Raw genomic sequence first — 12,936 nt, forward strand, 5'->3', positions numbered from 1 at the left:
CCTCCCCCAGAGGCCGCAGGGACGTGGTGCCATCCGTTTCCCGGAGCAGCGCGGGGCCAGGGCAGGCAGGCAGGGAGCCTGCCCTGGCCTCGCTGGTGTTATACCAATAAAAACTAGCAGGATCTTATTAAAGGGGACAAGATAAAGATGCCACATTTATTATGATAACAATTTGATTTATGACCAAAACTAATATCTTAATCCTTATACACACACATTATACCTAATACCTACACACACACATATATATATATCCATCAGATGTTCTGCAGCTGCTGCATAGTTACCAGTCCTGCTTCAGTCTGTGGCTTGAGTTTGCAGCTTGGGTTCATAGCTTGTGGCGACTAACTGGCCAGGAAAGCCGGGCACAAGGACGAGCTGGGTCTCTGTTGGGCATGCACCGATGCCCTTCCATGTTGGCAGCAGAATGTTACCCTCCTCCAAAGTTTTCCATCTCACCCATCCTTTTTGTAGGCTTTAGTTTGAATTCAGAGTCTATAGGTCTTGCTGTGTCACGCTGCCTCTGGGTTTGGTGATTGATCACGATCACCCGTCAATTGCAGACATGACTTTCAGCCTTGGACCGGGCTTTGATCTTCCTTCTATTGTACCTTTTCTTTTTAGGGTGGATTCTTCTTACTTTGTTAGGGCTCTTGTCTGCATCTTCAGCCGTTGGTGTTTGAACTCTATTTAATTAGGACAGGCTGGGGCTGGAGGTTGATTCCATCATCCATACATACCTCATTCACACATCTAAACTAATAAGATTACAGCAGGGTTTGCAAAAATGAAGGTTGCAGCAAGCCCTTACAAAATGGAGTAAGCATTTTAAAATGGGGTTTGAATTACAATATGGACAAGTATAGTGGATGGCAAACAGTGACCAGAAGTTACACTGTAGGCAAGTGTAATAAATGGTGAACAGAAGTTCCAATACTGAAACAGTGCAAGTCTCAGTGATTTAAGCAGGAATTGGATTGATAGTGAAACCCACAAAGGCAGCTGACTGAACAGCTATGGCTCTTAACAAGCATCTTAACTGTTAATTAGCCAGTTATTGGGGTAACCGGCCCTATGAACGAACATTGTTTCACTCACAAAACTTTCCTTATGAAGCCACACCAATAAAGTAAACAACCAAAAACAATTTCATTCATGAGTCCTACACTGGATGCCGCTGCCACCCCAGAGCCGCTCCAAGTAAGCGGTGCCGGGCTGGAGCCCTCACCCTGAACCCCTCCTGCACCCCAACTCCCTGCCATGAACCCTCTGCCTGCACCCCGCACCCCTGCCTTGAGCCCCCTGCCGCAGCCTGCATCCCAACTCCCTGCCCTGAGCCCCCTGCCTGCACCCCAACCCCCTGCCGCACTCCACACCCCTCCCGCAATCCAACCCCCCGCCCCAGCCCTACATTCATGGCCCTGCAAGCAATTTCCCCACCCCGATGTGGCCCTCGGGCCAAAAAGTTTGCCCACCCCTGTTCTAGCATGTGGTCCTACTTCTATTTAAGTGAGTAGCAATAGGATCAGGCCCATAGTTTCTCAATCACTTTGGGGTCTGTGGTGTAATACATATACTATAATACATTGTACAGACAAGTGTTTGACTACTTAGTGCCCAGGGTCCGGGAGAAAATGGCCCCGAGGCACTTCACAAACAAAGGTTTTCCCAACAGTGGATTTTCCCAGAGTAATTCCAGTGGCAGAGGACACGAGAGGCTTCCTGGGTATGTATTGTCAGAGTTCCATGGGAGTTGGGTGCTGATCTCCCACTCAAATTCTGCAGGATTTGGGCTTCTACCTACGTTAGGTCCTTTGAAAACACCAGCCTAAACCCTCTTGGACCACTTGATCCCTACACCTTGCAGGCATCCCACACAGAAAGTCTGTGGAGTGTGAACTCCATGGGGCTAACTCTGTTTTCATTTACACTGGGTTAAATCAGGAATATCTCTATTGACATCAGTGGAGATACACTGGTGCAAAACCAGGGCAGGTGCGATCAGAATCAGGCCCACTGGGTTTGGTGGCAGGAATGTTCAGGGTGCAGCTGCATCCAAACGCTCCCAAACCAGAAGTGAGCCCAAGCTGTGTAATCTTTTTTCACAAGGACACATTTGTTTTTCTCTTTGGCAGTCGGGGACAGATGTGAGGGAGCCATGCAGATCCCGGGGATGGACAGGAGTTTGGGAGGAAGAACTCCCAGTGGGGAAGTCTGTCTCTCTCTTTATAAAAGAAGCTTGGCTCGTAGACGTGAGCTGTCCAGGCCCTGTCCTCAAGACTCATCTTTTGCGGTTCTCTCTTCCATTAGATTTAACCGTGCACTCATGTCTGTGGTAATCGGTGGAGAACTCCACTGTAAACTGGGGCGTTTATATGCTGTGAACATGCCATTCAGCTTGTAGAGTGGAGTGGTAATGCCGTGCTAGAACGTGTGGCTTTGATGGGCTTTGTTTCCCAATCCAGCAGTTTTAATGGCATGACGTGTGGAATACAATGCCCGCTGGGTGCCACTTCTATCCCTTCCGCCCAGTAGGGAGCCAGGGTGGGTTCCTTCCATTTCTCCCATCACGGCCAACTCAGATGGTCTCTAAGGAACATCGTCCGAGCTGGAGCACGGTGCCAGAGCCTTGTGTTAACTCAGCCGGGGCGTGGTGGGGTTTGCATGGAGAACCTCCTGCAGTGATACAAGGATCACAGAGTAACGAACCTCCTCTGTATTGCTGTTTCTGTTTTGTGCGTGTGTCTTTTGTTCACCATTTGCTTTTGGTCTTTTCTACTGAACAGCCGCGGTTCCGGAGTCCTGCCCTATAAACATTGACGAATAGGTATGAGATACGCAAAGTCCGAACAACCCTCCCTCTCCTTTTACTGTTTGATTCTTTTTTTTTTAGACTTCTCTTGATGAGCAAAATTGCCCCCAGGCCACAATTAATGGGGAAAAAAATCTGGCCCCGCCCCTGTACGCCTTGATGGTGAGCCCGTCCCCTTGAGAACATGAGGGGTTTTCCAAACCCGGTGAGCCTGGATCTCCACTGCTCTGCACCTGGGGTTGTCACTGACACCAATGCACAGTGGGCGTCAAACACTCCTGGAGCAGAATGTTTCACCCACTTGGCACTGGCATAACGGATGCCGCAAAGTGCAGGACAATGGAGAATGGGGCCCGCTGCTTGGATTCAGCGCGAAAGACCGGTCGTATGTTGGGGGGCTTATTCTGAAGCTGGGCTGCTCTCCTCCGGCCCCCGCCACTGGCTGTGGTTTAAAAACAAACAGTGAAGGCTTTGGTGAGTTCTGCCGGCGTGTGCTACCCATCCACATGCAAAGGGAAAAAGCCACTCCCAGTGCAAAAAACCAACCAACCTAAAATAATACCCTGGGGTGGTTTGTAGGGGAATAAATTACCCCTCCATGGCATAATGGAATATTGCTTTGGATGGGGAGGGCAGGTTCTGGTTCGTGTTGGCAAAATGGTTTCTCCCTGGAGAGATCTTCCAATTCATACTCCGTTTGGCCTCGTTGGGGCTAACTAGCCCAACAGGGGACGTGTCTCTGTTAATGTTAACCTCTTATTTTATTATTTACATTGCAGTGAGGCCTGAAGACCCCTAGTGTGCTGGGTGCTGTATGTACACACAGTGAGAGACAGTCCCTGCCCCCAATGACCTGACCATCTAAATCAGTGGTTCTCAAACTATTGTACTGGTGACCCCTTTCACGTAGCAAGCCTCCGAGTGTGACCCCCCCTTATAAATAAAAACACTTGTTTATATATTTAACACATTATAAATGCTGGAGGCAAAGCGGGGTTTGGGGTGGAGGCTGATAGCTTGCGACCCCCTGAGAGGTCCCATCCCCAGTTTGAGAATCCCTGATCTAAATAGACAAGGCACACAAAGGGAGTGTTATTTTCCACTGTTCACAGATGAGGAGCTGAGAGCTGGGCCCAGAGGACTAGGCCTGATCTGGCGCTATTGAAGTCTAAGGGTTCAGTGAGAGCAGTGACTTTCCCAAGGTCACACAGAGAGTCGGTGGCAGAGACTGGAACTGAATCCAGGTCTCCTGAATCCCAGTCCAGTGCTTTAACCCCCAAATCACCCCGCTTCCCTTTTCTAAGCAGTTCCTGTGGGGTTTGAAACCATTTCTCTCTTGTGGACTATAAGGACCAGCGTTTTATAGGTAGTTAGGTGCCTATCTCCCATTTGAAATCAATTGGTGATAGGGACTTAAATACAGTACCTTTAACAATCTGACCTTAAATCGCTGTGCATTGCTTTGAAAACCTAGGGTTGTAGGTCTGAACAGAGCCCTCCTACTCCCCATCCAACATCCCCATTTTATAGCCTGAGAATCCTGTTGACCTCTTTGTGTGCATTAGCAGTTAAGGTCTTCAGCCTCCCCAAACCTGCTGGATTTGACTGATTTCTGTTGACTTTATGCCGTGAGAAAGTACATATGAAGTCAGTGACCTTTAATCCTGAAAAAATCCCATGTGTACCTAGAGCAGTGATAGGCAGCCTTTGGCTCTGGCCCCACGTGTGGCTGTGAGAGGCCAACAGATCTAAGAGGAGCATCTTATGCCCTACCTAGTCTTGGGCAGGTGGCCCAAGTCCTCTCCATAATGCACACAAAGTGGTGGGGAAAATGCTAAATCCTGGGATCCCTCTCCATCTTCCCAGCAGCCAGGAAGGAAGGGGCAAGCAGTTGATAGACCAAATTCATCCCTAATGTAATTTCATGGCAGTCAGTGGAGCTACACCCTGGATTTGCATGGCCCAGTATTTGCAGGCACCTTGCCGACAGCCAGAAAACAATCCCAGGTGCTCTCCTGACGCTGCTTCTCCATGGTAGCTTTCAGCGGTGGCATCAGGCTGGGATTGTGGTGGCCCCACGATGTGACGTACACATTGCCCTTTCAGGATTAGTTTTGTGTCTCTGCAAGGCCTGCTGCTGCTGAAGTGGATTTCCAGGTCTCAGGGGCAGAGCGGTGGGAGAACCCCCTTCTTCTGGGATGTTTCTTCGTTCTGTCAGCAAATAAACAAACAATGGGGGTGGTGCCCTTTTGATTCTGGAGCAAAACACTCCAAGGCTTGTGAACCTTGATGTAAACTCACGGGAGTTAGTCGCCTCGTTTAGCATTGTGCTGTAGGCAGGCTAAGCACCATAAATTTCCTGGGCAAAAGTGTAATGCCTTTGGCCTAAATTAACACAGACACACGCTTCCTGCACTAAGCAAAAATCCCGTCTCAGCACGGCGGTTATGTTTTTAGTTTATCTACAGCTGCAGGCTCTGTTCAGAAGCCAGGTAATTAAGACATACAATGGATTGTTGTTGCCATTGTACATTTTGATTGAAGCGAGCACTAGCGTATCCCAGTCATTTCCACAACAAGGAGCCTGGACGATCTTTGTCCTGCCGCAACCAGCCCCGCTTTGAGGCAGCAGTTTTCCGTCTGGTGGAAGCCAGTTAGAGTGAAGTCATTTTTCCCAGCACGGGTTGCTGTAAGATGAGGTTCTCCCCCTAGCTGGAATCCCCACGGGTAGTTTTCAAAGCGCTGAAGCAACTTGGGACTCATTGGAGCGCCGCTGTCTGTGAACTCACACGTCTACCTGAAATTCTGCCCCTGGCTATGAACTTCTAGAAGTTTGGCTAAAATGGGGCCCAGTGAGGAGACCAGCCCGCTGTAATGTTGCAAAAAAGAGTCCAAAACCCAACTGTTAGCAGAGCTGCTTCCCCAGCTCCCTGCAGCTGTCCCATCCTTCTTCAACTATAGGGCAATTCCACGCTGTGCCCAGATTTAAAATATCAAGTGGTATCTCGGAGGTCCCCTGCTCTCTGCTGACAGTGGGCACCGCTGTGCAGTGTGTAATCGCTGTCTTCTCTTCTCCAGGTATCAAGGGGTCAGATGACAACGCCCTGACCCGCAGGCCAGCCCAGAGGCACCATCTGTCTTCCAGCAGCATCAACCTGGAAGAGGAGGAAGATATGCAGTGCATGATGGGCCCGCTGGCTGTCTGAAGAGACTCCACCCTCTCTGGGACTGCATGCTCATTTCAGCATCACACTGGAGGGAGGGCAAAGCCCCCCACCCACCACACTTCCCCAGCACTAAAGAAACACAGAGCAGCAGCTCTGTGGGCATTAACACCTCAAATCCAGCCGATGTAGCGATACTGATTTTTACACAATTGAACCTGGACGTCTCATTGCTCCTCTCTGTGGACCCTTTCCCGATATTTATGCTAAGACAAACCGGGCTCACCGTGATCACAGCAGAACCGGTTTTGTTTGAATTAAGGAAGAGTGGCTACCCGGGTCTGAGGCTTTCCAGTCTCCTCCTGACATCTATCCACGTGCTGTAGCCAAGGGCTAGTTGGTTCTCTCTCCGCCCACTCCTGTCCCCTTCAATGTGGTGACCAGGGAATAGGGGAGGAAAGAGCTGATGTTTTGCGCCCTTCCTCCACTCCTGCCTCTTCTCTACAGTCTTCACTGATAGTTTGAGCTCTAGCTTCTCAGCTGGGCCCCAGGGCAGCGCTGAAAGGTCTGCGTGCATGACCCCGCAGGAGATGTTCCAGGGTGGGAGGTCTGCATGACAGCGAGGGCCTCCCGCCGGGGAAGTGGGGGAGGGGAACGAGCGTTCGTCTCCGGGTTGGAGAGGTGGGCGCCGCCTGCACTTGGCGGTTGGTTAAGAGAGGAGCATGACTGGGAGCAAGCCTAGCTGCCCATGGGCAGGCTCTCCCTCCCGTGTCCATCTGCATGTAGCTCACATTCATCTACCTCGCAAGCGTGCAGTATCCACCTCGCTCGCTCAGCTACACGCACTCTGCCGGTGTAAATTTCCCTAAGGCCTGAGCCATGTAAGGCTAAATCCTGATCTCATTAAAGTCAATGGGAACGTGGCCATTGCCTTCAGTGGGACCAGGATTCGGCTGCCCGTGCTCGTGATGATCCTCCGAGGGGCAGGCTCGCACACACCCATGGGGACATCTGTGCTGGTGCATGCAAGCAGGTGAGCTTACGAATGAGGGCTGGCATACCTGAGTAGGTGCACTTAAGCGTGCAAAAGACCATGCATATGTAGGCTTATGTACATGCCAGCATGCATGGACCCTGAAGCACGTATGTGCACGTGGGTGTGAGTGCATATTCACATTTGCTCAGCCCTCCCTTGCCCTGCCAGTTGGTGATATCTTTACCCCGACACCGACACGTGAGGATCAAGCCTCCAAATTCGTGCTTTAAATGCGGCTGATTTCACACCTTCAAAATATCCCCTCGGTCCCCCTTACCCTCCTCCCTCTGCCATCCTGCAGCTCCAGGCCTTTCTTCCTGCTGCAAAACCAACCCAAGCAATAACCCAGCTCCCCTGCTCTGAGCCATGACTCAGCAAGAGATCAGAGGAAGGGCAATTATTGGCCTGGAAGTGGGGGCTCACTTCTTAATCTTCAGCCTTTGCTTCTGTCTGGTATTTAACTAGAGGATCTGGGGCAGGGAAATGGTAACCTAGTTCCCTACAATGAAAGCCACAGCAGGGGCCCAACAGCCAGCCTCTCAGAGATGGTGAAGGGACTTTTCCACATCCTCCAAACTGCCGCCATGCTGGCTCCATTCGTCTCAGCTGGAGGGGGCTCAGCGCCAGCCGACGCCCCTCTGTCCTGAACAATTGCAGGGACAAACTCAGCCCCTCTCTTTGTTCCTTCTCTCTAAAGCACCTTGCAGAGAGCGTCGGCAAACAAGGACGTGTGCGCTGCGTCGCCCCCCGACCTCCGACCGCTGGTACCGTTCCTCCCACTCCACCCCCACTTTTCACTCCTCGGTTTTTCTTTCGATTTCTGACCTGTTAGTCTTGGAGCAGCGTGGCGAAGGGCACAGATTGAGCCCGGGGGGGGCTTTAAGAATGCAGGATAAGGCGGGGCAAAGCATAGCAGACCCTCAGCGGCCAGGGCCGGTGCAAGGAAGTTTCACGCCCTAGGCGAAACTTCCACCTTGCGCCCCCCCTGCCCCCCAGCCCTGCGGCAGCTCCCCACCCCCCTCCACCCTGAGGCTCCCGCCCGCCCTGAGACGCCCCCCGTGGCAGCTCCCCCCCTCGCCCTGAGGCACTCCCCCGCAGCAGCTCCCCACTCCCCGACACGGGGATCCGTGCGGAAGCTCTGACCCAGGGGTTCCCCTGGGCTGCTGGTGGCGCACTGACCCAGGGGAACCCCTGGGTTGCCTGCCGACAGCTCAGACGCCCTCTCCCTCCCAGGGCAGTGGCCGCTGTAAAAAAAAAATTGGGGGCGCCGCTTTTTGGCGCCCCCAAATCTTGGCGCCCTAGGCAACCGCCTAGTTGGCCTAAATGGTAGCACCAGCCCTGCCAGCGGCCTGTGGAGTGAAGTGATCAGCCTCCAACCATTCAGCTTGCCCTTGGGACAGAGGGAAGGCCCGGGCTTCTCCCGCAGTTACCAAGGGGCCCTTTGAGAAGCCCGAGGGCAGGTGCAGACGGGATGCCAGGAATCATCTGAGTCTTTGTTATATTTCCTACCCGAAATACCCCTCAATAAAAACACTGCCGCAATCGACAGTAGTAGTAGTCGTAGCTTTTTGGGAGTTGGAGCCTTTTGGCCCATTGCTGTAGAATCCGATAGATGAACCAATAGCAGACAGAACCCCCCTCTCCCCTCCCCCCCCCCCCGTGTCTTCTCTATGCTCTGTTTTCTCCATGCTACAGCTGTGTCTCCAGTGCGGGCTGAGCGTGATGGACCCCACGTTTCTGGGGCCTCGGCTCTTTCCCGCAGGAGGAGGAAGGCGGTCAGACCCGAGGTCATGCATGTCTGTGACTCTCACCATGCAGAGCCCAGAGTGATCCTTGGAGCAGAACGCGGGTGGCACGATCCCAACCTGCAACGGCAGAGTGATTCTATTCCTGCGGGTGCATGCACCAGGGTGGGGGGGATGTACACCCCGTATACACACCGGTGCACTTGGCAAAGGCCGTGATGCAATATGTACTTATTGCTGCATGGTTCTAACAGTGAATAAACCTGTTTACATGGGAGGTGCAGCCACTAGTTGGAATTGTGGGTTGTGTTTGCACAGGGAAGGGGTCCGTTGCCTTTACAGTTTTCTGGTCCATTTTTACCTTTTCTAAGACGCCGGGCCAGGGCTCAGCCAGTGCTACTCCTGCTTCCTCTGGGCAAAGAGCTCTTATCCCTTTAGGCTCTTGAAATCTGCTGAACAGCTGCACGTTCCACTGAAGCCAATGGGGGCTGCAGGTGTTTGGAATCTGGCCCTTAAGAAACAGCTTCCATGTTGCATTTCTGTGGCAGGATTTCCCCTTGGCCTGAGTGACCAGCTAAGGGGAGGGGATCCCCAATCTCTCCAAAGGCTAAAGATTCTGCCTGACAGGGGCAGCCCAAAGCACACAAATTGTAACTTGTAGTGCTGGGCAGCACGTCCCATCGGTGCAGGTTAAGGCCAAAGCTGACCCGCTGCAGGGTAATATGGTAAACTCAGTTTCTGTTGCTCTCTCAGGAAAGATCCCAGTATGGGAACTCTGGTTTTGGGTTTGAATTTTAAAACTCAAGTGGATCTCGAGGTCGGTTGAGGGCTCCTGGCAAGCTGCCATGGTGGCCCTCTCTCACCTGGTCAGTTTCTGCCCTGCCCCATACTCTCCAGCTTTTGCATCCGGCTCTAGGGCAGATTTCCTGTTCTCACCAGTGAGACAACACTTCAGCCTCCTTGGTGGAGACTCACGGGAGCCCAGTCTGAGCAGCCATACCAGAGCTGGGTGCTGGCTGGAAATCAAGAGTCTTATCATTGAGCAGATGGTAAAGACCAGGGCTGGCTCGGTTGTAGCATAAACAAGGTGACCAAGTCAGGGGTTTTCCACTTTATCTGCTCTAGGACTCTCAGGTCTCCTGCCTCCCACTGCTAGTGTGTGTCCCAGAGAGACTGGGGAGGGGTTACCAGGCCAGATTCCTTGGCTGCAGCATTCTTTCTAGGCAGTGCATGGAGCAGGTTTAGCAGCCATTGTTTATTCTGCTCTGCCAGTCAGAATTGAAGTGACACATAGTAATTACAGTATAAGGGGAGGGTAGGAGGGTCTGGGTCATATTAGCTGGTTAGATGATTGAGTCATTACACCAGTGGAGTAATTCCACTTCAATTGGTGGAGTAACTCCAGATTTGCCCTGGTGGAATTGAGAGCATCATATGGCCCACTGGATAATGAAGCTTTTTGTTGCTGGGAGGAAAAGCCAGCCCATTCAGGGGAACCTGAGGGTTTCTGCTTCCCAGCATCCCTGCATTATACGCTAGCACCAGCGTACTTGGAAGGATAACAATGAACCTAGGATGGCTACATTACATGCTTACCAAGGCTTTCTCTCTCCTGGCTTAAAAGGGGACATAAAGAACTCTTGGGGCCTGTTTCATCAGGGGCATGGAGAGCGGGAGTCCTGGTGCATTGCAGGGGCAGTTCTCCTGGACTGGGAAGGAATGAAGGGGTCTTTGCTCTTTGCCTTTTCTGACAACCAAGTTCTGGAAGAGAGTGTCTATTACGTTTAACAGAGACCGTTAAACCAGCTGAGCCTGTCTGAGCCACGCAGGGAGCTGCAGAACAGCAGCGAAGGAATAGGGAAATGGAGCTCCGCCTAAGGTACTCACATGAAGTGACTGCTTAAGCTGGTAGTATAGGGTGATTCCTCACTTCACCTTTAGCTTACTGCTATAAACTGAACGTGTGAATGAATCTGGGTGACCAGGTGGGCTGACGTATTGTAGCAACCTTCCCCCATGAGAGACGTGGGTTCACATTCAGTTTGGCAGCATTACAGTAATTCCTACTGGGGAACTCTGTCTACCTGATGGGCATTTGGTGCTCAGCTGAGATCCTTTGGAAGAGCCATTTGGGTGATCAGCATTACCCTGCTGGGTGGTTTGCAGGCAAGTGTCGGGCAGGCTGGCAGAGCTTTCCAGGGGAAGCTTAATGACCCCTTGCCACAAGTGAAGAGACACTCATCCCAGCCATTTCTAGTGGAGTGGTTCTCCAGCTGTGGACCAGGACCCACCGGTGACAGGGGGGCCCTTCTTGGTGGGTCAAAGAACAAAACATTTTGAGCTGCCAGCAATGGGCGACAGAGGTTTGGAGGAGACCTGGGTTCCTGGGCGTGGGGGATCTAACTCTTAGAGTACTTAACAAATAGGGAAAGTTGAAGAGCTAAGGCTAGCAAGGAGGTTCAACTCCTTGGGATGCACAGCACTGTCTTGATAGTGCTTGTGTCTCCTGGAGCAAGGTCCTAGTGCTACCAGCCATTCACAGATGCACTTGCTGGTGCTCTTTGCTCACTGCTCAGCCTAATTAACCTAGATCTTCATCTGTCATGAATCTGAGAAGAAAGGAAACCAGTTCCAAATCTTGCTTCAAGCATGTTCTTGGTGGTTAAAAGTATGTTTAATGAAAGGTTATTGGGCATCTGTTAAGGGCCAAAAATCTTCTCTCCGTGACACTGAAGGAAATTCAGAATAACTTTACTGACTTCAGCTGAGTTCTCCAGATTTACGGGGTGCAGTTGAAAGCAGGCTTGGGCCCTTGTATCTCAGCCAGGTCGCCAGCCAGACAAAACCTGCATGAGCCAGTTTTTCAATCACCTTTCTGTGTGTGGGCAGAGACGTTTGGCATTATAAAGAGACATGCAGCATGAGGGAGCACGAATGGGGATGTTTTGCTCACCCTTTTCTTAGCTGTGACGATCAGAAAGCTCAGATAAGGAAGAAGCTCCTTTCCCTGTAAGCTCTGAATGGTTTCTCTTCCTAGCGATGAAATGGATCTAGAGGTTTTGGTTGGAACATCTGGTACAATGCTGTTCAGCAAGGCAGAATGCAGCTGACCCATGATGACTCAGCTGCCGGGTCTATCTGCAGGTCTGGGTCACTGACAGAATGTAGTGATCGCTTACAATCAGCAGGTGGCATGCATTAGTCAGAAACATGGCCGAGGATTAGGCAGAGGATGAACGGCCCCGCATTCTTGCACAAGGGGTCGAAATTATTCTACATTAGTCACTTCTCCCTGACCCAGAGGAGAGAGGGGACGCAAAAAAAGGAGTGTTATAAAGGGCGGGGAAAGAGCAAAAAAGAGGTTGAGAGCCCACAACGAAGGCTGTGATCAACTCTAAGTAAAGTATGACTGATGAAAGAAAACGAATGGAATGATTCTGTGCGCGTAGGACAGGGGGAGTTTGATGCTGATGAGTAATTACTAAACCATACTTTGCATGTCTATAGCACCTGCCATCGATGGAGTGCAAAGCCCTGTAAAGGAACTGATGGATGTTACTTAGATTGTAAGCTCTTTGGGGCAGTGGCCCCAACCCGGGGGTGTGTGTTTGTACAGCGCCTAGCACAACGGGGCCCTGGTCCATAACTGGATGCCTAGAGATTACTGCAATACAAATAAATAATGATCATCCCAATATCCCTTTGAAGTAGGTCTGTATTATTATCCCACTTGTGGGGAAACTGAGGCACCGAGTGAGTAAGTGACTTGCTCATTGGTCACCCAGAAAACCTGTGGTAGATGAAAGACTAGAGACTAGATCCCTTTGAGTCTCAGTCTTGCCCTGTTGCTTGGATACTGTATCACTGGGGGGAGAGGGAGTGAGCTAATCTGTGTGGCATTAACATTGTGTCTCCTTTTAAAGCTGGGCATTTTATGTTAAAAGGGAAACGCTGATTATCATGCCCCACAGGAATGGGTTTCCTCTCTATTGATCTCGGAGACTGGGGAACAATCACATCAGGGCCAAATCTGGAGAGACGGGCTCACGATTTAACTTACTTCGACTCAGATGAGCTCCCATTAACTTCAGAGGAAGTTTCCCCTTCGTAGGGATGGAGCTGTTGCAGGGTAAGGACGACAGGATTTCCCCTGTAATGACTGGCTGGGAATCCCCGGGA

General features: G+C 51.3%; 1 protein-coding gene across 7 annotated transcripts in view; it reads left to right on the forward strand.

Annotated features, from left to right (window-relative positions):
• RNF157 (ring finger protein 157) overlaps window positions 1-6,214 on the forward strand; it is an 83,200-nt gene extending 76,986 nt beyond the window's left edge. For 4 of the 7 annotated variants that reach the window (XM_065563413.1, XM_065563414.1, XM_005297528.5 and 1 more), the window contains one exon: window positions 5,891-6,214. In XM_065563413.1, coding sequence (XP_065419485.1) covers window positions 5,891-6,018 — 128 coding nt within the window. In that variant the 3' untranslated portion in view covers window positions 6,019-6,214. Of the gene's footprint in view, window positions 1-2,786; window positions 2,828-5,890 lie in introns of all 7 variants that reach the window. The other 3 variants (XM_065563415.1, XM_065563418.1, XM_008163881.4) reach the window with 1 other exon arrangement.
• The last annotated feature ends 6,722 nt before the right edge of the window (window positions 6,215-12,936 follow it).

The sequence above is a fragment of the Chrysemys picta genome, chromosome 12, assembly GCF_011386835.1.
Source record: "Chrysemys picta bellii isolate R12L10 chromosome 12, ASM1138683v2, whole genome shotgun sequence".
NCBI lineage: Eukaryota > Metazoa > Chordata > Testudines > Emydidae > Chrysemys > Chrysemys picta.